This window comes from Leuresthes tenuis, unplaced genomic scaffold (assembly GCF_036924035.1).
Source record: "Leuresthes tenuis unplaced genomic scaffold, fLeuTen1.0.hap1 SCAF_6, whole genome shotgun sequence".
Classification (NCBI taxonomy): Eukaryota; Metazoa; Chordata; class Actinopteri; order Atheriniformes; family Atherinopsidae; genus Leuresthes; species Leuresthes tenuis.
Window position 1 is genome coordinate 7,306,325 of NW_027325360.1, and position 24,587 is coordinate 7,330,911.

Below are 24,587 nucleotides of genomic sequence, written 5' to 3' on the forward strand. Positions count from 1 at the left end.
TCATCCAGCTCTTCCGGGGGGACCTTGAGGTGTTCCCAGGTCAGCTGAGAGATATAGTCTCTCCAATGTGTCCTGGGTCTTCCCCAGGGTCTCCTCCCAGTGGGACGTCCAGAGGCGTCCAGGAGGCCTCCTAAACAGATGCCTGAGCCACCTCATCTGACTCTTGGAGTTATTGTTATTTTTCTTGTGCATAAGCGATCAAAATGGTTCATTTTTCTCTTGTTCTACCCCTTGTTGTTTACTTCTTATATATCACGTTGCATGCTTTGTTCTTCTTGTCCTAACTGGTGTAAATGAGGTTTAACGCTTCTCCAAGTGAGACAGAAGCCTCATCAGTGTTTTTGCCTTCAGCCCTGGATAAAATATAACCCACATGCACGAAGTAGGAAACTGCCCAGGACGCAAATGATGATCTTTCAGATCTTTTTTTATTTCAGTAAAAACATCTTAGAGGTATAAAATGATACAAAATGGTAATGAGAAGAGCAGTGCTAAAAATCAGTTGGTTTTTTTGTTCTTGTTGGAGAAACAGTGATTAAAATCCCTCTTAGTCTTCATGGCAAGAAAATGCATCTATTTAACATAGTGGTAAATAATGAAATGTATTCTCAAGGCAGAATTTTATTGTAATACACCAGAGACAAGCTGGAAAAAGACTTAAAAATCCATTCTGTCACAGTTTGGTGGCCAAATTTAATCGATTTATTCTGCATCAACACTGCGGACAAAACTCATTTAAATTCATTTTGCTGTCTGATATTGTTTCCTCTCGGTCACGAGGACGCATTTCTTTTCTCAAAGCAAATCCTAGACATTTAGTTGCTTTTGCGTCCGTACAAGAGTGCCACAGATGGGATGTCACAATTTGGCCCGCGTGTAACGAAACGGGCAACATGTGACGCGCTACATTTACAATGAAGAAAAAAACCCTCAGATCCAAATGCAGCATCAGTTCTACAAACGAGCAGTGAATGTTTCCTCTGAAATAAAAATGTTTTCATAAAAAAAACTTACCTGGTATAAAACGGCTTTGCCGTACTGACCTCCAGCATCAAATTCTGCCCAGCGAGCATCGAGTTTTTTACGTTATCGTGAACCACCACGTACAAAGCGTAAAAATCTTTGGTTCACCACCAGGGTTAGTTAGTACATTCAGTTCAGCTCTGAGTAACAATTACAAAAGTTCAGGTACAAAAATAAGAAAAAGGAAAAAGAAATCCAACTCAACAAAGTAAAGTCAGATTTTAAATACCATTACTGTGCATTATGTAATAAATTCATTTGGACTTATTGAATTTTCATTAAAATAACACATTTGTTTATAAACTACTTCCTGGGTTGGGCCAAACACTGATGTCATCATTACTTGTTTGTTACATAAAATGAAAATATGTTTCTATTCATATTAAGGCAGCGTCTGAATGATTTTTTAAGAATATCTAAAGAAACACTGTGCTTTTAAACTGGTTCCACCCAGCTGATTCTCACACATACAGAGGTGAGTTGGGTGCTGAAGCAAATACACGGCTTCAAATCAGTATGAAGCAGAATACGATACATTAAATTATGTTAAAATGAGGTATGAATGATTAAAAGTTTAACGTCACTATCAACAGTTCTAGAAGTCATAGAAGCAGAGTTTTTTTGCTTTTACACTGTAGATGTGAAGGCACCAAACAAATCTGCGTTCACGGACACCCAGTCGGCTTTGCAGTCTGTGAACAGTATGAGAAACCTGCCAAACAGAGCGAGATGTGGTTGATTTTTGCTTTCAACACAGATGTAGTGAGAATGTGCATATTTCTTTGTGTTGCTTTAACATTAGGCAGAAAAATGTACTCAGTTAAGTGCACCAAGTGGTCCCGATATCAAACTACAATCATTTCAAACTGACATTCATCGGATCTCAGCTGCTGGACTGAGTTTAGAGGATCAGCGACTTTGTAACATGAGATTCTTTAGAGTCGGTTAATTAATTCAAACTAACAAGTTTATTTGTGGATGGTGACTAAACAAGATAGAAATAAAGCAGTGGAAAAAGGACGTGTCTGAGTAAAGCCTCCATACAAAATGATCTATTAAGAGCTTTAACTGGAGAGGTGCATTTTAGGCCCACTCTTATCCCTTTTTCAGAGGATACAAGTTTATGAGAAATCCTCTCAAATCAAACAAGGAGTTTGTCATTTTTTTGGTTTGGAGCTCTGGGCTTGGAGCCCTTTGCTTCAGCTTCCACGTTTGTGTCAGCACGGCTACGGTTACAGCTCAACTCGGGCATTTTACTGGACCAGCGTCCTTGTCCCAGTATAAATGCATAGGAGGTGGTTGGAGTTAGTGACTGAAGAATGTCCGACGCTGTAAACTGTACGTTCTATTGCTTCTAACTTTCTCTGTGGGAGATCATCGTACATGTAAGTACAGCTGAAGTCACTGCACAGATGTCTATGAGTCACTTTAATGGTGATTGTATCTCATGACACCGCAGTTATAAAATCAGGATTTTATTAGAGCAGAGCGACGGTCTGGAGATGCTTTCAGCGACCGGCGGTTGATTTTCCCTCACAATTTCAGACGCGTTTAGATGTCTGACAAAACAAACACAAAGGTGTGTGAATGAGAGCACCTTAACGGAGAATTTAGCTGTATCAAGATATACTTACAATTTACTGTTTTTACAAAAAGATGCAAAGAGTTCTAGCTGAGCGTAGACATGCAGAGTGATTCCATCCCCAGCAGCATTGTCTGTGTGAGTCCGATGATGAGAGGTTTGATTTTGTTTGATTTCAGTCAGACTAACGTGGTTTCAGGCATTTCAAAAATCCGGTTTTGGTGAAACTAACACATAATCCGTTTTTTTCCAGTGTGATGTAAATATAGTGATTGTTACACTGTTTTTATTCTAGAGGCAGGATTCGGCGATAAACCATCCAGAATGCAATCTATGCAGCCTGTCTCAGCTGCCACTGGGCGAGAGGCGGGATACATCCCGGACAGGTCACCGGTCCACCACAAGGCCACACAGAGACGAACAAGACACACAACCATGCACGCCCTTTTCAGCGTTCAAGATAGGAAACTAAAATGCTTTAAAAAAGGTACAAAATTAAAATCTTTGATGCAGCATGGCTTTCCTCTGTACAAAGTTCTTCTGAGCATTTGGACTCCCAGGATTAAGGAAGTCTGGGCAGTCTGTAAACATGATGACACTTTGTCCTTCTCATCACATGAAGCCGTTTTCTTTCTGTGGCTGTTTCTATCTGAAAGCTAATTGCCCTGTTTCTGTGTCTAGTGTCGGGGAGACTTTGTCTGTCTTCCCCTCATTTGCTGTCTATGCATAGTTAGATTAGCAAGTTTTACAAGAACACTAAAGGTCTAAAAGCAGTGGTTTGTGCACCTTTCAGAGGTGGCCACACATTCTGCTGTAGTTCCTTCGGATTCAGCTGAAATGTGCCAGAGAAGTGGTGCTTTTTCAAACCTCTTCTCCAGAGCGCGAGCAGATTAAAGACAGATCATGACAGTACTTTAAGCTTTCTTGAAAGTCCAAGCCAGTTCATCTATGTAACAAATGCGGGAGCTTTCTGATTAACGTCCAGTCCGCATGCTACTCCCAAATTATCTCCAAATACCATCCTTTATTCTGCCTGTCAGAGGGCGGGATCTCTGATCATCCTGAACATCTGCAGTGAAGTGACCTCCACATCTGGAGCCTTTGTGTTCTGAGGGCGTCCTGTTGGGCTGTAACCAGCTGATCGTCCCATGGGACTGAAGCCTGTGGTGGCGCGCCCTGCGTGGGTGAAGCCTGAAGACAGCGACACGGCAGGACGTCGCAGGAACCGGCCCGATGTCACCAGGTCCCCGTAGCCCTGTGCGTGCGAAAAGGCGTAGCCTGAGCGCCGGGAGCTGGTGCGGCGGATGCGGGCACGTCGAGCAGGAGGAGGAGGTGTTGCTTTGGCTAGTCTCACCTTGAACATCACCTGAAAGTTTTGGGAGGGATTGACAGCGTTAAAATGGTGGATTGAGGCACATGTATCCAAGCGTTGGGATAACAGATATAATCTAAGGTTAATAATTAAGTCAACTGACTAATTGATCAAACATCTGTTTGGTGGTAAATGTCACAGTATAATCTGGGATACATGTTAAGTTGCCATGGAGTTAGTTTTGCTTTTTAGCCTGAATTCCCAGGTCAGCCGAGAGATATAGTCTCTCCAACGTGTCCTGGGTTAGCTAGAAATCCACATCCTCAAGAGTCACGTTACAGTCTGACAACCTTTAAACCAACCAGCCTCCAGATGATTTCTTAGAAAAACAACATCATAAAAGGGAAGGTGCGAGTTGTCAAAGCAAATAGTGTCCCTCAAGTGCAGCTGCCGTAGCAAGCATGCAAAGTGGTTCCTCCTTTTCCTGTACCTTGTCATTGATGGTGGGGCAGAGTTGAGTCAACAGGAAGCGGTAGGTAACCACAGGAAGGACACACAGGATGGAGGTCAGGAAGATCGTCAGCCAAACATTGGGCTGGCTCAGAGAGTTTCGGGCTGTTCCTGGATCAGTGAACACAAGTAAAATGTTTGAATTTGTACACTTGTGATGATCTTTTGACACTTACAGATAACACTGCCCTGCTGTCATCACAGCATGAAGAACGAGGCTAAAACATCCTGTAATCTGGTGTCCTGAGCTCATTTTACAAAGATCAGGCAAGGCCCTAAAACCAGGACACAGATATGTTTTCTTCTTCAAGGAAATCTTAATTTAGGAAATAAATTCAGGAATTCACACAAGCTAATTCCTTAGATTTTCTGTACACTGTGGGTAACGAACGTTTTAGTGCTTGTGAAAACGTGCACTCAGACCTACTCTTCACTTGGCTTTAATGAGAAACTATAGATAACATTCATGAGGCAGATAATTAGACCACACTTTGTGACCCATCTGCACCTAATCAGTTTTATAATCCAGACATAAAGACACCAAACACAATTAGGAAACTGTAGCTGGCATTCTAATTGGTATCATGATGCTATTGTTAGCGTTGTGCAGAAGAGGGAACAGACATGCAGTCTGAGCAGACAGATGTGATGAGTTTAACACTCACCTATGAAAGGGAAGGCTGGTGGCAAGATGAGGAACATGCCGTTGCTGTACATTGCGAATGTGACGGCAAAGTACATGGCCAGACTGCCCAGAACAAAGAACGTGTTAACCGCTGTCCAGTAAGACATCTCCAACCCCAACTGCAGACACAAAGAGAAAATGTGACCTAAAAATGCCTACACTTTATGTCAAACCTTGGAAATAAATAGATGATGAAAATCAAGTGTTTTGTCTGACCTGAATGCTTACTGCAAACAACAGACATGTCTGAGTGAGGAGGGCGAAGGACTGGTAGTCTGCAACGTCCTTCCCGTCGTCCCTCACTGTGTCGTGCAGGGCTAAGTATGGGATGAAGAAGAGCACCAGGGAGCTGTAGCAGCTGTGGAGGGCACACTTGAAGAAGGCTCTCTTGCTAAAGTACAGGTTCAGTTGACCGGGGACATAGAGCTGAGGATGCTGAAAACTCCACACGTCGTTCACATCCTGACCAGCAGGGGGAGACAAACATTACAGATCTCGATGTGTGTAAATTCAGGATCTAAAATTAGTTCTTTGTTGTTTCATGGCACAAGAAGCAAGACTTCAGATTACCTGATCAAACAGACTCATTCCCAGAACAGGTAGTGCTGTATAGACCAGATTATAGAGTGTGATGAACCACTCGTCATACACTGTCTGAAAAGCAAAAGCAAAGAAATGTTTTTGATAACATATTTTAGAAACAAAACAATGAAACACTTCATATTTTTATTCATCATAATAAATGATCATCAGCAGGTGTGAGCACCTCTATAAAAGCTAAAGTTTTGCAAGTTGGCTGCTCTGGAGCATTCAGCTGTGCATTAACACAATGTCAAATAGGAAAGACATCAGCAATGATCTTAGAGAAGTAACTGTTGCTGCGCATCAATCTGGGAGGGGTTATAAGGGTATCTCTAGACTAGCTGGAGTCCATCATTCTACAGAGAAAAAGATTATTTACAAGTGGAAAGCACTGAAGACAGTTGTCCATCTTCCCAGGAGTGGGCATCCCAGCAAGTTCAACCCAAGGTCAGACTATGTGGAATGCTCAGAGAAACTACTAAAACCCCAAAGAGCTACATCTCAGACTCTGCAGGCCTCAGTTAGCATGTTAAATGTTAAAGTTCATGACAGTACAATTAGAAAAGACTGAACAAGTATGGCTTGTTTGGAAGAGCTGCAGGAGAAAGCCTCTTCTCTCTAAAAAGAACATGGCAGCTCAGCTTAAGTTTGCAAAGCTGCATCTGAACAAACCACAAAACTTCTGGAACAATGTCCTTTGGACAGACCAGACCAAAGTGGAGATGTTTGGTCATAATGCACAGCAGCACGTTTGGAGAAAACCAAACACAGCATATCAGCACAAACACCTCATACCAGCTGTCAAGCACGGTGGTGGAGGGCTGATGATTTGGGCTTGTTCTGCAGCCACGGGTCCTCGGCACCTTGCAGTCATTGAGTCCACTGTGAACTGTATACAAAAGTATTCTAAGGTCAAATGTGAGGCCATCTGTCCGACAGCTAAAGCTGGGCTGCAACTGGGTCATCAACAGGACAATGATCCCAAACACAGCAGCAAATCTACAACTGAATGTCAAGGAGTTGCAATGGTCCAATCAAAGTCCAGACCACACATTTGAATTAAATGGGCTTATTTCACTGAAAGGAACCTGGCATACTCGGCTGCTCTGCTGTGCTTATTGACATGTTCGCTTCCAATGATTTGTAATTCTGTTTTGCAAAGGAAATGACAAGACTGAAAGCACTATGATAAACACCAATGGAAGAGGCAAAAGCTGCAGAAAAACACAGAAATAACTGTCGCTGTAAATCTCCTCACTATCTTACCTGCGCTGAGAAGCCGCAGAAGAAGGCGAACCAGAAGTGGACGAAGGTGAAGGTGAAATTTTTGTAGAAGAAGTAGCGCAGGAACTTGCACATGCGCAGGTAGGACCAGCGGCCGTGCACCAGCAGGAGGCGCTGCAGGAAGCGGAACTGTGCGAAGGAGTAGTCGCTGGACAACACGGCCTGCATGCCTTCCTGGCCTGAGATGCCCACACCTATATGAGCCGCTGGGAGGACGAAGAGAAGAGAGAGGGACACATTCACAAAGAGCAATAGAATTTCAAGAAAAATGCAGTAAATCTAAGAAACGTCAGGCTGTTTCTGTGTTAAAATGTAATTTTCCACAGTTCCACAGGCCTCAGATAAGGCTGTTAGAGCCTCTGCTGGTACCTTTGATCATGCTGACGTCGTTGGCTCCATCTCCTATGGCCAGCGTGACCGCCTGCTTGTATTTCTTGACCAGCTCAACCACCTGAGCCTTCTGCAGAGGTGTCACCCTGCAGCAGATCACGGCTTTGCACATACACGCCGTCCTCAGGAACTCCAGCTCCATGCAGCGCTCCAGGGCAAAAGCCTGAAGGACAGCAGGGGTAAACAGTTTTCAGTGTTTTAAAGTTTTCTCCTTTTCAGTTTACAGTCAGTGAAGGACAAGTAATGATGGAAGGTGACGGTGCTCATTATGGCGTACCAGACTGTGTCCATTAATAACAAGGCCGTACTCTCCATCAACCACCTCATCCGTGATCACTTTCACAGCTTTACCCAAAGTCTCTTCTGGCAAAAACTCTGAATTATCTGCTGCATCTGGTTTCATAGATGTTCGTGCATTTCTGCTCCAAAAGAAAATGAAACAAGGGGTGGATGAATGGAAACATTTCATAATCAGCTCTTACAAAGGAAAAAAGTCTCGCAAAATCTTCTGCTGACCTCAGTTCCTGTCTGACGTCTTCGAGCGTGTGGCCCGAGACGACGAAGACCTCGTTCATTTCCTCTCGCAGTAAGTTGCACGAGTAACCAATGTTCTCTGCAGTCTCTGCAACACAAATGATCGACATCGCTGATTGAACAGCAGACTTATAGAGCAGCAAAAAAAAATAAATTATCGAAGCCTTACCTACAGAAGAGAAACATTCTACACTACAGTCACTACAGTCATGTCACATCTGGCAAATAAGCAAATTCCAAACAGTCAGTACAGTTAAGTGCACAGCTTACATGCATGGGGAAAGTTATTGTCTGAGGTACTGGTGAATTTGTAAGATGACACTCTGGTTATAAAAGCAAATTTTCCACCATCCATCATTGATGATATGAGGTTGATCGCATTTAAAGGACCAGGACCATTCTCAATCAAAAGGAGGTTTGGTAATGCTGAGGTAATTTTTTCTGATGATAATACATCACGAATCAAGAAATATGAGGGAATAAATTAGTTTAAGACCGGTGTGGTGTCTCATCAAGTCACTGAATAATTGTAACACCACGTGTGGTTTACCTTCCTGCAAAGAACAAACATGGTTTATTCAGACCTAAATAAAGGCACTGATTTCAGTCCTTAACTAGTTTTCTTGACATAAGTACTCCTAATTATCTACATTTTGACATCTAGTGGTGGTATTCTGTACTCGTCACCACTGAGCTGATTCTTGGTCAGGTGGTTGCAACCAGCGGACATGATAAAGATACAAAAACTACTTGATGGAGACGACACCTTAAAGAAAGCAGACAAAAATTGGGGCTAAAGTCGTAATAAAATGCAATAATCATCTAAATGATTCCTGCTTCTGAAGAGTGCAAACGTGTCTCTGCTTCCTCCTGTTGCTTATTGTTTTATTGGCTTTTCAATCATTTTACTTCTTTCCACAAGTCTTGGATATAATTTTATTCTTTTTCTTTTAAGTGAACCAAGACTTTTTAAATCATTTTTATTATTTTTCACAACTTATCTGACGAGCCAGCTACTACAATCTTCGGACATATCAATAAGAAATTTGTGCGACAAGAAAGGATTTTTGCCTTAGAAACTGAAATGGGACTTCATGAAACACTCCCAGTGGAATCCAGTGGTAAGAAGTCCATGTTTACTTCCAAAGGAAAGGGTGAAAAAAATGCTACTTACAACTTAAAGCTAAATGATACTGTGTCTTTTCCAAGACTCTGTATAGACACTTATAATGGACTTGGTGCTAAGCCGAAGAAACGTCCAACTGTTGGTATAAACGGAGGATGTGTAACATCACCCGGAATAAAGACAACAAACAGATTTTTATCACTGTCAGAGCCAAATGTGACTGAGTGTAACAGACAGAGAGACAGTACAAAGCAGCAGATGGATAGAAAAACTGTGCTGTGTGTCAAGGTCAAAGACACTCTTGTGTTTGGAGACGGAGCCATATCTAAGATAAACATAAACTGAGTAGTTACATGCAGTTAACCAAGTTCCACTGTCTCTGACATCACAAAACTACTGGCAAAAAACCAAGGGGTGGAACAGCTGATTGTGCACGTGGGTGCAGTGGACCTCAGAGAGAATCAGTCTGAAATCTTACAAAAATACATTTTGTGAAGCTATCTGAGAGTCTTGATAAAGTGGCGATACCAACGTTCATTAGTGGCCCTCTCCCAAACATCGAGGAGGATAAACAAATTCAGCCGGCTGCTTCAGTTGAACACATGGCTGTCAAAGGCCTGAGTCCAGAGGACTGCATTTCATTGAGAACTTTAATCTTTCTGGCGAAGAGATGATCTGTTTAAAGGAAAAGGCCCACACCTGAACAGAGGTGGAGTGAGACGACTGACAGATAATCTCCACGCTCTGAGGCATCAGAATGGGCCAGGACCGGGTCCTGTGCTGCCACCAAGAGAGAAGAGGAGCGAGAGAAGAGCTCCTGCCTCGCCCCCCAAGGACCCAAAAAAGGATTCAACCACAGCACCTCCTCCATCGCCAACACCACAGCCCTCATCACAGGCCTGGGACCCACCTGCTGCATCTCCACCCTCCAGAAACGTTTCACTATCGTTCTCTTCTCCACCGTCACCCATGAGACTTCCTGATCACCTTGAAAGCTTGGTCAAATCAGGGATTAAAATGTTTCCTCTCACGCCAAACATGGCAAGATCAAGAATTCTATCCTCAAAGAAGGATCAAGCCCCTCTCCCTCCTCAGCCTACTCCACCGACCAAAGCCCCCCCAGCTCGGCCCCCACCACCGGTGCCCACAGCTTTTATTTCCAACAGCGTCAATGCTGTTGTCTAGGACACTAAGTGCCTCTGTGTTGGTAAACCCCATCTCAGCCAGAGGTCCAGGGAGGGAGTGAAGAGAGGGACAGACAGACTGTCCAATCAGAGAAATCTTATCCATATCCCCTGCAAGAACACAGCGTCCAGTTCAATGATGGCTAATCTCAAACACGCAGTACTCAATGTCAGATCTTTAAGTAACAAATCATTCTTGATTAATAGTTTTATTTCCTCTCACAATCTTGATCTTATGTTTTTAACTGAGACATGGCTCGACAAAAACAGCTGATGCAGTTCTGGTTGAGTCTAGTCCACCTCACAAATTGTCATTTGGGTTTTTTTCATCATTTGAGTATGTGCCATTCAAAATGGAGATAAAACAATCTTCCATGCGTTATATCACCATTTACAAACCACCACAGAATTGTTTTATAGATGATTTTACTGAATTACTTTCAGTTGTGTGTACTGCTTTTGACTGTTTAGTCATAACAGGGGACTTGAATGTGCATTTGGATGTAGCCCAACATAAGCAAGCTAAAGAACTCATTGCTGTCCACAGCACACTCTAGATGTGCTCATTTCAAAGGGTGTTGTTATCTCAAATGTGGATGTCGTGGATGTTGCTTTATCTGATCATTTTTGTGTTTTCTTCAACCTGTCTGTTGCACCCAAACCAGCAGTTGGGTCTGCAATTGTTCGGGGAAGACTCATTAATGACAGAACAGGGACACAGTTTATGGAAATGATTAGGTTTGAGAACACCCCGTGTTCTAATGTTGATGATCTTTTGAATTCTTACACATCAAGTCTCGTAAATGTTTTGGATACCATTACTCCTGTCAAGGTTAGAATAGTTAAAAGTAGGCAGAGGGCGCCATGGAGAAGAGAAGAGTGTGAGGAGATCTATGTGTCATTGGCGGCAGGAGAACACGGGCCTGTAGATACATTGCGTCGCTGCATCGAACAGATCAGTGTGTGGATGCAAAACAATTTTCTCCAGCTAAACTCAGACAAAACTGAAATCATTGTCTATGGCCCACAGAAACAAAGAGAAAGTGTTATCAGCCACCTTGAGACTCTCTCTCTAAAAGCTAATAATCAAGTTAGAAATCTGGGGGTAATATTGGACTCAGATCTGAACTTTAACAGCCACATTAAATCAATAACATCAGCAGCTTTTTACCACCTAAAAAACATTGCCAGAATCAAAGGAATAGTGTCTAAACCAGACTTAGAAAGACTAATCCATGCATTTGTCTCCAGCAGGTTAGACTACTGTAACGGCCTGCTCACTGGGCTCTAAACGGGCTGTAAGACAGCTGCAGTACATCCAGAATGCTGCTGTTCAGACCTGACTAAAACCAGGAAATATGACCATATTAGTCCAGTGCTCAGGTCTCTGCACTGGCTTCCTGTCGCTCAGAGAATAGACTTTAAAACAGCTCTGCTCGTGTACAAGTCTCTTCATGGTCTAGTGCCAAAGTACATCTCTGGCATATAAGAGCCGTAAGAACCAACTCTGAGAACCTCAGGGAGGGGTCTCCTGCTGGTGCCCAGAGTCAGGACTAAACAAGGTGAGGCTGCGTTTCAGTTTTATGCTCCTAAAATCTGGAACAGTCTTCCAGAAGATGTGAGACAGGTCTCAACTCTGACTATGTTTAAATCCAGGCTGAAAACAGTTCTATTTAGCTGTGCATATTAATTAGCTTTTAATTTAATTAATTAATGATTATTTTTTATGTTTTTGGAATGATTTTATTTGCCTTCTTGTGATTTTATGTAGCTGTAAAGTACTTTGAATTGCCTTGACTACGAATTGTGCTCTACAAATAAACTTGCCTTGTCTAAATACAAGCAGCATGACATGTTCTCTTTGATGGTAGAGTGATGAGAGCTGTGATACCTTGCTTGTCACCAGTCAAAACCCAGATTTTGATGTCAGCTTTGGACAGCTGCTCAATTGTCTGAGGTACTCCATCTTGTAACTTGTCCTCTATGGCTGTTGCTCCTAACAGCTGCACACAAACACACACATTCACAGATACATCATTAGCAAGCAGTGCATCTGACCACATTAACAAAACTCAACACCACTTTCTTATTTTTATTTTTTCCCCCACCAGAAGATCCTTCTCGATCTCCTCGTACAGCTGGTCCAGTTTGTCCTCTCTGTCATCCATTGAGGTGCTGGCCTCATGGTGGCGCTGTTTCCATTGGTTGAAGTACTCCTCGTCCAGATTCTTGTAGGCAAGTGCAAGAGTCCGCAAGCCGTCCCCTGCAAATTCCTGCAGATCAGCACACACACACACACACACACACTTATGAATACACCAAACACAGCGCTGATGACATTTGAAGATATAAGCAAAAGCCAACCTCATATGCCCAGCTGTGTAAATTATGAGATCTTTGCAAAAAAAATTCCCAGAGAGAAGGTCAACAGAGAAAATGTGTTATTTAAATTCTGCAAACATGAGCTGGACAAGAAAGAACAGACATAACGAAAGGAGAGGAGAGGAAACAAAAACAGGAAAGACAACATGAGACTCTATTCTCATCCCAAATCAACAAGACAGACTCTTTTTCTTAGGTCAAGCACAAGTATGGCCATAAACGTACATATTTATTTAAAATCAATCAACATAATTCCCAGGCTTTTTAAAAGCTAAAATCATAGATGTGTGAATGAGTCGTAAGATGGAGCAAAACCCTGCTGGTTGCAGGTTGGAGTTTTTTTTTTTAAACAGTGAAGAAAGTGGCGTCCTGACAGCCTTATGAACAAAAGAAATCACACATGTAACCTCCTCGTGTTAGTTTCCAAATAATATGAAGGTTTTACTTGTGACTTTTGATTCAGTGACTCTGCTGACAGACAAAAGGAGCACTACACCTTAAATCTACTTAATGTCTGCATTAATACATCATCTTTATTCTGCCTTTTTGTAATCTGTACACACCAAAACTCCTTTTCTTTTCCTTAAACATTCCTGGCAACACGAAGCATAAATTCAGTGATTCAGGGTTTTGTGAGTGTGACTTTATTCACGAGAGAATTATTATTCCTCGGTTTACGGGTAGATTTCAGATGAAAAAGGACAGGAATTTGGTGGACAGCTGAAACGGCCTGTTTCACAGTTACTTTCCCTGTCGTGGCTGGGAACCTGCTTCAAAAGGCTTTTCAATCTGCTTACATGATTGCATGAGCTTACTGAGCACAAGATGATTTGGATAGAAGCAACTGTAAAATGAATGTAATGTAATATGTGCAGCTGCCTGGCGGGAGATCACCTCTATGCAGAACCAGCGACCAGCGCCACTGGTTTTGAGCAAGACCTGATGGGACCTCAACTTTGAAAATGGTTTCTGCTGACAGTTTTCTTTGTCTTTGAGTGAGCTGCTTCACCTGAATGTGGAGGGGAAGACAACTACTGTATAATGAGACCGGCTGTTGGTGCTGCCAGAAACATTGCTGCACTCAGAACTAATGTGTTTAGCAGGTGAGGGCAGGTCATAGCAGCTAACTGTCAAGTTGAGTGGAAAATACCAATTGTTACCACTCGCACCATGTGTGCAGTGGAGCTTGTGCTCTTCTGGCTGTGTTTAGAGTTTTTCTTGTAAACGGTTGCTGTATGAATGTTATCTATTTTGTGGAACAAGTCAGGGAAAACCTTATCTTGTCAAACTATCTTGTATGTGAGAGTCTAAAATCTTCCCTGGTTCCCTTCTAAATAAACACCCATATACACACTGAACAGAAATAGCACTGACGTTAAGGTGCTCTGTAGTGACTTCCATCAGCTTGCTGCAGGACTGGTGCAGCCTCTCAAAGATGATCGTGTCCGCGCCCTTACAGTAGAGGCACAGCTTCCCCTCAGGACTCCGCACTGTTTACAGAATACACAAACACGTGCATGACAACACATCCATGTTTCATTTTCAGTGCAATGCAGTCACCCAAAGATGCGGCTGATGTAAAAAACACAGGATCATTTTCAGTTTTTCACTAGACTACATACCTATGACGGACATCCTCTTGCGGACATTGTTAAAATCCAGGATAGCCAGGAGTTCGTAGCTTCGTTGTTGTCCCATTTCCATGATGGAAATGCTGTCTGGTGTACGTGAGCGAAAGACAAATCCAAAGTTTCTGGCTGCTGTCACCAGTGCTCCTTCATCTGGGGACTGGGCCTGATAGAAAAGCTCACCTGGAGGAGCAAAAAATGCCATTGACTTACTGAAATCAACATTATTTGATTAGGTAATAGGAAAAGTCCTTCCTTCAGTAAAGATAGCGTTTCACTCCCTCCTCACCTTCTGTCTTCTCCTCGGCCATGACGGTGTGGCAGAGCGCCAGCAGTCTGAAGAAAGCATGGACTTCTGGGTTCTCCAGCTTCACCGCCTCCACCAGGGAGTGGTCGTAGAACACGAAGCGAGGGTCAGCCAGTGGGTTGAAGGAGAAGTCCACCGTGTCTTTATGCTGTCAAGTGAGAGGTTAAAAAAATGAGAAAAGGATGAAAAGAAAGAGATGGGCAGGAAGAAAGACACAAGGGAGTTGCTTATGGCCAAAAAAAGCATATTTTTACCAGAATAACGGGATAAATGTTCAGTGGTGAGATGTTCCACCATTATGTGTTATCTCATTCAATAATTTGAAATGTAACCCTTTGACGTAAGGCTTCATTCGGCACGTTTACATGCAGAGTTGAGACGAGCTACGATTGCAGCTCGACTCGACATTTAACTTTGAACTTTAACATCTAACGTTGTCTGTGGGAGAGCACGGATGACACAGATTATAAGATCAGAGCAAACAAACAGCCTGGAAATCTTTTAAGCAAACATGTGCTGACATGTAGTCTTGTGGTCTGATTTTCAGCTGTGACTAAATGCATGTAATGTAACGTCACTTCCAAGTTATCAGTTTCTGCATGTTTAGAAACGGGGTGAAAAACAACCCCAACTAAACCAGCTCCAAAATGTTTTTTTTTTCCGCCTTGATGAGTCAAATTTGTAACCGGCAAGACAATTTGAAGCAAACCTTCAAAATGGAAGTTAGGCTAATTTCTGTTAACTGCTTTGAAGCTGTGTTGTGGTTGTATGTTGTTCACACCATCTTTAGTAAAAGACTTCGAGGACACTTTGTGTTTTGCTGTGGGATGAAATAATTCCACAACTCACCTCTGAATATTCCAGTCTCTGGCCTGTGTAGTCATACACATCTCCTGCAGAGGCAGAAACATATAAATCCACATTAGGAACATTTATTGTGGGGAGAAAATACCTTAAAGAGCTCATGAAATAGTTGAGTAATTAACTGGCTGACTGAAACTAAAAAGAAGGCTCACTACTCATTTTCAGTGAGCAACCTCAAGCTGGCTCATCTGGAAAACTCTATAAAATGATAATTAAAGACACAGTAAGCTCAGCAGCTGCTGACAAATGACTCTTACCGTAGGATTTGCCATTGATGGAGCACTTGTTGAAGATCATGATATTCTGAGTGAGTGTCCCTGTTTTGTCACTAAAGATGTACTTGATTTGGCCGAGTTCCTCGTTCAGCGTGGTGGTACGAGCCTCGGCAGGGGTGTCGTTGCGGGCGTAGTACATCTTCCTGTCCCAGTCGATGTAGAAGCTGTTCCCCAGCCGGATGATTTCCACACTGCCAGAGTATGAACATACAGCAGATCTAATCTTTTTTTGTTTGTTTTTAGACATTTTGTGGTCTTGCCTTTGCGTTAACCTAAAACCCCGCAGCCCCAGCGTTGTGCGTGATAACATAAGGAGGCGTGACATATGTTACCTGACATAGAGAGAGATGGGCACCACGGTGTTGAGGATGATGATGTAGGACCAGAAGGTGAGGAAGGCTGAGAAACTAGAGTTGTTGCCATCTTCTCTTGGCAGGAAGACGGTGAACTCTGAGCCCTCATTCAGCTCCCAGATGTAGTTTCCTATCGCCAGGACTGAACACATGAAGGCCAGGAATCCAAAAATCTGCAGGAGGACCATATTATGAGTTATTTTAGATCCATCACTTTATGTTTTATTTTGAGATATTCAGACCTTGTGCACCAGCGTAACTTCGGCTTCCTTTTCTTGTGTTGCTCTACGCCTGCCTTCAACTTATCGATTACCTTCCCCGTATATACACTCCCCCGTTTCTTTGCTCCTGGCCAGCTCATACTCAAGCTTTCTTGCCCACTCTGTGTTCCTTGTTTTGGATTTTGACTGATTCCTGCCTCTTAACAACACTGCTGAAAAACTTTTTTTTTTTTTCTAAAGGTCAGAAACACAAGTTCAAGAACTTTAAGGTGACTCAGACTGAGACACAACTTCCTTCAGGCTTATCTACACAAGAAAATGACTACTCCTCAGACAAAAATATTATATTGTTGTCAATGGTAAGCTGACATTAGTTTACAACTCTTCCGCTCATGTTACTATATGTCTGGGACAAAGTTAATTTGGATTAACTCACTGTGCACAGCTTAAAGACTTTTGCAAAAATAATAAAGTAATTTAACAGAGATGAATCAGCTTCTTCAGTTTATTTGCTTTCCTGTTTTTCCTGTTTGCAGTGGTATTGCATTGCACCTCCTAGATGTTTAGCTGTGTGTGTGAAGGCTTTTTCAAAGTCCGCCCCCTTTCCTTTACATGGCTCGTGTCTGCTCATGAAAACATGTAATACATAGTCACAAGAGGATCTGACATTTTTTGAAGACATATGAATTGGTTTCATATAGAGACCTGATTCAGCTGCATGCAATGATTGCAGCGCTTAAAAGCAACCTGAAGAACTGAAACATGAATAAAGTCGAGGGCTCACACAGAGGACGAGGACATTCATCAGACGGTCCACACTCGTCCTTTTGAACGTGCTCTTCCCACAGTTTTGCATCAACTTCGTCTCTGGACCTGCGAAAGAGAAGCAGAAGCACTCAAGGTTTTAAATGACCACTATGCTAGTTTGCCATTTGTTTGTGTTCTTGTCTGCTAAACAGCTTCCTGACCTCCGAACAGCACCAGTCCAAAGCACCAGTCTGTGTTCCTCAGTGTGCAGCCCCGCAGCAGGATTTTCTCATTGTTCAGCGGGTATTTCTGACCGGCGTACGTTAGCGTTCCTGTGAAGCGGTCAAGGCGGTTGTTGGGAGGTTCGCAGTGCACCTCACCTTAAGAACGGAGATGAAAGATTCTGGCTAGTCTTCAAAATTACTAATGAACTGCCTTCTTATGCACTGATAGGTGTTCTGCACTAGTCTTACCATTAAAGTCTGCCAGTTTCTCAATGTCATCTCCCAAGTCTCCTGTGACTGGCAGAGCCTGTCTCACCTTCAGGTTGGTCTCACTGAGGCAGAGGAGAGGACAAAACAAACAGCAGGAAGAAAGGAAAAGGTAAAATGGGGCAGAAGGAGAATGAAGGGATGAGGAATCTGATATTGTTTGATCACATGTATGTTTAACAAGGTAAAAAGTTTTGTTTTAAACAAGAAAACTCAACCAACCCGTCCAGTTCTGCTGTCTCAACGTACACAAGGTTGAGTGGTTCACTACTGGACAGCAGCATGAGGTCAGCCTGAGGTCACAAAGGGATTTATCACTGCCATCAGCTTTCTTATTCATCCTTCATCATATGGAGGAGTCTCCAACATATCTCTGATAAGTAGCCCTCATTTAACATCTACTGCTTTTTAACCTATTATCATCCTATGTTATGTTTGTGTTCGAGAGAGTTTTTTTAGTAAAAAAAATTTCAGAAAATCCTCATATGTTAGGATGCATTTCCAAATAAAGTACTATACTCTAATGGATCACTAACTCTAACGGACTCTAACTGAGCTGGAGGCCTTTATCAAAACCTGACACCATGTAGAGCATGTAGCTACTGTACAACATCACAAATTCTGGTTCAGTCCTCCAGAGACTAAAATAAAAATTCCAACTAAAAATACACTTTGAATGATGTGGAAGAGGAAACAAATGGCTTTAATAAAACTAGGGCAGGCAACCAAAAGAAAAAGGAAACAAAACAATTATGATTTAAGATGTAAAACACAGAAGAATAAGTGGTTTTATGGGAAATCTGTTGAGAGGTATACAAGTGGGATATGAAATGGAACGAGAGGAAGTTTGTGTTATACACAGTTTACTCACTGTGACAAACTGGTTGTTTTCCAGCTTGATGATGTCTCCCACCTGGACGTCCATCCATTTCTCGCTCCGCAGCCTGAGAACAGGAAACACGGTGGTGAGTGTGTCTCTCGTTTTTTGTTTCTCTGACGATCGTCAGGAAAAAAACTGTCATAAATAATCACGAGACAACGAGGTCATCCTAATAGAAGTCACTTTCCTTCACTGCATGTTCCTGCCAGTTTCCTGTATTATCACTCTTTGTGCCCCTGTCTGCCAATAACAGCGGACGCTTTTCGAATTTGGCTGGTTTATGTCCGAGGGGAAGTTTGAAAAACCAGTCTGGATCAAAGCAATGGCTGGTTTGGGTCTGTAACTCCCTTAACTCCTGTTTTGTATGTTAAAGGGCACATGTGAAAAACTAAAGAAAGGGTCCATTTCTGTTATAATGTTTGGGCTGATGATGATACAGAATAATCAAATCTATATTCTGTGAATTTGATCTCCACTTTGACCTCTGGGAGTTTGATATTTATCTTCATCTGTTACAGAAGATACACAACAAAGAGTTTTTTAATAAAAAGTTAAAAAAAAATGGCTCTATTGTTAACAGGTTTATAAGCTTTAAGAAAATTATTAATAATTGGTTAAATGATCCATTAAAGGAGAGTTCCTTAAATAAAGGAATTGGTTGGAGGATTAAGGCAAGGCAAGTTTATTTGTATAGCACAATTCAACAACAAGGCGGTTCAAAGTGCTTTGTAGAGACATTAAACAGCATGATTTAAAATTTAAACAAAAGAGAAAGAAATAAGAACAATAGATAAAATCAGAACAATAAAGATAAAATTGAAAAATAAAAAAAATTGTATGAACGATAAGATAAAATAAACTGTAATAAAAATTATAAAAATGTAAATGATGATAAAATCAGTAGTTAAAATGATTATGTTTTGAAACTCAAGCTTATTTGAAGCTTTATTCAAATGCAGCTGAGAATAGCTGTCTTCAACCTGGACTTAAATACACTGAGTGTTTCAGCTGATCTGAGGCTTTCTGGGAGTTTGTTCCAGACATGTGGAGCATAGAAGCTGAATGCAGATTCTCCATGCCTGGTTCTGACTCTGGGAACCGATAAAAAAATGGATCCAGATGACCTGAGGGGTCCGGAAAGTTCATACTGGGTCAGGAGGTCACTGATGTATTTTGGTCCTGGACCATTCAGAGCTTTATAGACCAGCAGCAGAACTTTAAAGTCTATCCTCTGATGTAAAGACCTCAGAGTTGGACTGATGTGGTCCACTTTTTTGGTCTTAGTGAGGACTCGAGCAGCTGAGTTCTGAATGAGCTGCAGTAGTCTAACTGACTTTTTAGGTAGACCTGTAAAGATGCTATTACAATAAGCCAATTACAATTAAAAGAGTCCCACTAACAGGCTTTCCATTCACCAGTGAAGCAAGTCTGAAGCGATCCTTTGTAAACCCACAAAAAAGAAATGTGAATGAGGACTTGTGTCCATTAACTGAAGTTACAAACTGTACCTAGTTTGTATCAATTCTTCCTTGATGCAAGCATGATGTCATTGTGAGCATTGACATTTTTTTATTTGAGCCGTTGCCATTCATCATTTTTTGTCACATTTTGTTAATGTGAATCAAAGAGATGCCAAATCAAGCGGCCCTTCGTTTCTAAGTAGAGCAGACATCATGTCAACAGGAAGCAAACTATTCCTCCTATCATCCTCCAGCTGCTTCCCATTCTGCACAGCTACTGCTCAGCGGCCAGCCAAACCATCTGGGGCACTACTACAAACATGCAAACTATCTAGTTTTTTGAAAACCCGCAAAAAAGAAAAAACCCTTAACTGGTTTGAAGTGAATAAATTAGTCTGTGTAGAAATTGGAAATTTGTGAGGAACAGTTCAGTTGCAATAAATACACTCAGTGGCTGGTATTGATGTTTCTGGATTTGGCTTCTCCAAAGTAGACCAAAACACAAGTAAAGCATAAGCCGTGTGCAAATAACATGAAAACCTTCTCCCAACAGTTCATCTGGAGTTTTTGAGGTCTTGAAAAAAGTCTTAACTTGGAGGGATAAAACAAGCTGTTTGTTTTGTTTGAATCCAGCTCACTGGATATTTTCTACCTCTTCTGAGAACTTGTATAAAAAATTCCCATATTTTCATTGTATGTCATGTCTTATTCTTTGCAGTGCAGCCACAGGAAACAGCTGCAAGACGGTGAGCAGCACTTCCTGTTGATCTAACGTCGGCTATTTCAAATATGTGAGATATGCTAGATTTAGCCGTGAGATGAAATGGTGAGGCTGGCTTTATGCGCTTTCTTTTTTTCGCCTTGGGAACAAAAATGGCCAAATTCTGCGAGGATTTCAATGGTTCTTCGTTTAAAGGCAAATTTAAAAGTTGGCCGAGGACGCTTCCCAGAGAAGAACTTTAACCCTGATGGGTAGAGATGAAAAAGGAAGAGGTTAACTGAAGCAAAGGTGGCTCCTCCATGACTCACAGCACATAAACAAATGTGTAAAATAAAATAAAAACTTACTTTCTGTCAATGAGGACTTGAGCTTTTCGGTTGTTTACTTGATTGTCGCTCCTGTGGCGATTCTAGAGGAGACACACAGTGACAGCAATGAGTCAGGAGAGGTCACAAGAAACTCAGTTGTTCACTGATTGCATTATCTGTTCTGGCAAAAACTCGCATCACATGTATCTCTCACCAGCAAACACATAATGCAATGTTTTTTGTAGTGTGTGGGAGAAAGTTTGTCCGTTTTTATCTGAAGGGTGTTTTCCTTTTTGTAATCACCTTCAATATCCTGCATTCTGAAACATTATCAACATGAAACATTATCAAGTGTGTTTATCTGCCTTTACGGGCCCATTTACTGATTTATCCTTCACATTCTCAGTGTTTATCGCTCAGTTTTGAGGCTCTCTTGAACAGCTGGGGAGGAAATGCAGAAATGACACTGGGAACATACGCCTCAAAGCCAAGTTAATAGTAAACTTTATCTTCTTGTGTTAAAAACCCAGGAGGGGTTAGTTTTCTGTTCGAGTACTTATTAACAGGTCAACCGAAAGCTTCAGACGGACAGACATCAGGTTAGGGGTCACTCCCAAACTATTCTAAACTTTAAGGCCTTACAACAACATTGAAATGTCACGTCTGGTCAGATTTACCAAGTCTTTCATTCAAGAAAAAAAAAATTGAGTAGTATAGATTCTTTTGTCTCTTTTCATCTTATTGACTCTTTTTGATTCCTTTCAGAGCTACCAAATCAACTGCTTTGCAGCTGTGAGGCCAAAATGATCGACCCCGAGCTACACACTAACTTCTTAACTTACTGACTGTACAGCCTTCTTAATCTATTTATCCTGACCTGTTTTTGTATCTGCCATGATGACTTTTATTCTGTATTGTATCTACTGTCTTTTGATGCTAAAACCTTTCTGTATGCTTTGTATCCATGTTTCCATGTCTGGAACACTGCTGTCATGTTATGTTCACTGTCTCTGTCGTTATACTAAATGCTGTCTGTGTGTGTGTGTAAGCAGCCAACTCTTTTAACTGCAACCAAATCTACCTTCGGGTATGAATAAAGTTACCTAACCCAACCTAACAGTAGAGTATTGAGGTTTCATGAATTTGACAGATCACCTGATCCCAAAATGTAAAAAAACAAAACTAACTGATGTTGGGCTGCCAGGATGGTTTAATCTTGTTTCACGCAACTGGAGGAGACAGGTGACAATGTTATGATGTGAACAAGGTTTATTTGTTAGCTAAAAAAACAACTTTAATTAAAACTAATTTAGTATTCTGTAAACTGTAGTTGCAAAGAAAGACAGGTAAGACGTGGTGGGAAAAAAGAACCCTTTACAAGAGAATTGCAATCGGGGCGTGAAACTGCAATTCAGCAGGAGGCAGTTTGTTAAACTGTTCTTCCACAGCCGCTTTCCCAACACAAGCGATAGTTTCTTCAGCACTTGTTTTCTCTGCCATACATGGTCAGTTTGGTGTATCGGGAGTGGCTGTGTGCCAGGTATGCTAAGATCAAGTTAAACATGAGCCCGTTGATCTCACGAGACCAGAGGATGGCTGTACAGGATCCCAGCTAGTTAACAAAAGAAGCTCTTGTCTCTCCCCTTTAAGCTAACATTTAATCCATCACATCAGCTATTTCCGCTTAATGGTTTGGCATTATGTCCTTGGGGGCTCACCACACATACAACTGAAATGAAAAGTAACTTTCCTCTCATTGTTTTAGAGGCACAGGTCATTCTGCTCCAGTTAGCATTGAATGACAAAGAAAACAGTTGTCCATTTATGAAGAAATGCAATTCAGGATGACCTTGTGTGTAGGTCACATGTTATGATGTGAGCCAGGAAGGAAGGGCGCTATTTCTTAATCATTCCCAACTCCCAGATGACAAAATTCAAACACTGAACACATCAAGTCTGGCTAAATGATCTCATGATTTAAAACTGAATCTAGTGGGCGGCAGCTTCTTTTTACGCTTCAGATTTTCCTAATGCTGCTTAAAATAAAACCCAAGCAGCTGCCAGTGGCTGACTGGGGAAAAAATAGGTGATTAAATGTTAAACAGATGCAGTCACAACACCAACCTTAAAGTTAAACTGCGCTGAAATGGGAGCACAAAAACTACTGGTACATTTTTTCCCACAATCAGAGACTAAATGTTGCTTAAGACCAAGATGAGATAACATAAACTAACTGAGCTGGAGGAGAGTAACATGCAGCAATGACGATATTTACTTTATATCTACATGATCGAGGTCACTCAGTTAACATATGCAAGACTAACCAGAGGATCGGATCTGTCTCTAAGCATCTTACTCACAGCTACTGAGAAATAATGACGATAAGGGATATGTACTGTGGAGACCCAGAGAGCTTATAGCAGCGTGTTTGGGGATAGTCAAACAGACAATACACAATTTAACTTAAAAACGTTTCACAAAGAACAACAACAACTTAAATGTGCCAGCTACAAGAGTGTCCCACAAATATCTCTGAAACCTCCGACTTCTTTCTGAGTCTGTTAGTACAATCGATTGCATGAATGTGTTCTCAAACAGTCAACAGCCACAGAGGTGACTGTCCTTTTGCCACTCAGTGGGGCGTAACCGACCACGGTCACATGCCTGCCGCATGTCTGATGATAGGTGATGCACGTTAGCTTTTTATAGGCACTGCTTCACTGTGATAAATCAGTTATGCACATCCATTCAAGAAACACTGAGTGACATATTGTTGAAAACTTTCTTCAGTTCGCTTCACGTCAAACTTTAGCTCGTTTTTCAAACGGGAGAAATTACATTATGTTCTCTGAACTATAAGGATTGATGTACTGTACATGGAGTCTTTAGGAGCATCAGGCGAAAGACTGTGAAAGTTCTCCTGTTAATCAGCGAATGATTTTAAATGGTCTTAAAAATTACTCAAACAATCGTCAAAATCAGTTACTAATTGGGTGAAATAGAAATAAACATTTCTACTGCTTCTAACCTTTAATCTTTACCAACTGGAACAACATGTGCTCAACATATTTGTTTGCCAAAAGCAGTAAATTTACCAGATCTCATCTATTTTGTAGAGAATACAAGGTTTTTCTCTGAAACAGTGTAGAATTGTGTGAAAGTATATAGCAAAGCACATGTGCCTTAGTTTTATGGTACAATTCTGTACCTTTGTGAAAGTCATTTTTCACATTTTGTTACTGCAGTATATTTTTTAGCAGTTTTTTTATTTAGAACATCACCTCTAGATCTAGATTCACAACTTTATGCTTCATAGTCTGGTTTAACCACCAGCTGCTCTGAATCTCTGTTTTAGACCAACCACATGACCTCCACTTCGACTTTTCGTACGTAAAAAACAGTTTTGTTTTTGGTTTCTTTGGTGTTGCCAAGTTGTCACCATTAATATATGGCCTGAGACAACTTCTAGATGTCACGGTGTCAAAATACACTTTATCTTGTGCATGCCATCTCCTCTGCTCTGTAGTCGCGTTCCAACAACCATGTCAAAATGTAAAAAAAGAAACAAGGAAACCCTTGCTGTGATCATTCTTTTTCTTCTGCTCTATTCAATTCTTTGTCACTCAAATAGGAAATGAAAATTAAACCATTTCTAAGGTTTGTGGGAGATGTTTTGCCCTTCAACAGTTCCTTATTTCCACTTTTCTGTCTCTGTCATCTAATTTTATTGCTGTAAGT

General features: G+C 41.5%; 1 protein-coding gene across 5 annotated transcripts in view; it reads right to left on the minus strand.

The window, feature by feature from the left end:
- Positions 1-409: 409 nt before the first annotated feature.
- Positions 410-24,587, minus strand: part of LOC140309498 (phospholipid-transporting ATPase ID-like) — a 44,683-nt gene continuing 20,505 nt past the window's right edge. For all 5 annotated transcript variants that reach the window (XM_072387369.1, XM_072387367.1, XM_072387366.1 and 2 more), the window contains exons 6-28: positions 20,889-20,950; positions 18,352-18,424; positions 17,703-17,773; positions 17,463-17,545; positions 17,211-17,369; positions 17,027-17,115; positions 16,001-16,194; positions 15,651-15,859; positions 15,379-15,422; positions 14,512-14,677; positions 14,217-14,405; positions 13,969-14,084; positions 12,321-12,485; positions 12,104-12,215; positions 7,885-7,990; positions 7,646-7,787; positions 7,348-7,531; positions 6,961-7,184; positions 5,683-5,766; positions 5,329-5,574; positions 5,093-5,231; positions 4,408-4,538; positions 410-3,971 (exon numbers count right to left, since the gene is read on the minus strand). In XM_072387369.1, the coding sequence (XP_072243470.1) occupies positions 3,642-3,971; positions 4,408-4,538; positions 5,093-5,231; positions 5,329-5,574; positions 5,683-5,766; positions 6,961-7,184; positions 7,348-7,531; positions 7,646-7,787; positions 7,885-7,990; positions 12,104-12,215; positions 12,321-12,485; positions 13,969-14,084; positions 14,217-14,405; positions 14,512-14,677; positions 15,379-15,422; positions 15,651-15,859; positions 16,001-16,194; positions 17,027-17,115; positions 17,211-17,369; positions 17,463-17,545; positions 17,703-17,773; positions 18,352-18,424; positions 20,889-20,950 (3,318 nt within the window). In that variant the 3' untranslated portion in view covers positions 410-3,641. The remainder of the gene's footprint in view (positions 3,972-4,407; positions 4,539-5,092; positions 5,232-5,328; positions 5,575-5,682; positions 5,767-6,960; positions 7,185-7,347; positions 7,532-7,645; positions 7,788-7,884; positions 7,991-12,103; positions 12,216-12,320; positions 12,486-13,968; positions 14,085-14,216; positions 14,406-14,511; positions 14,678-15,378; positions 15,423-15,650; positions 15,860-16,000; positions 16,195-17,026; positions 17,116-17,210; positions 17,370-17,462; positions 17,546-17,702; positions 17,774-18,351; positions 18,425-20,888; positions 20,951-24,587) is intronic.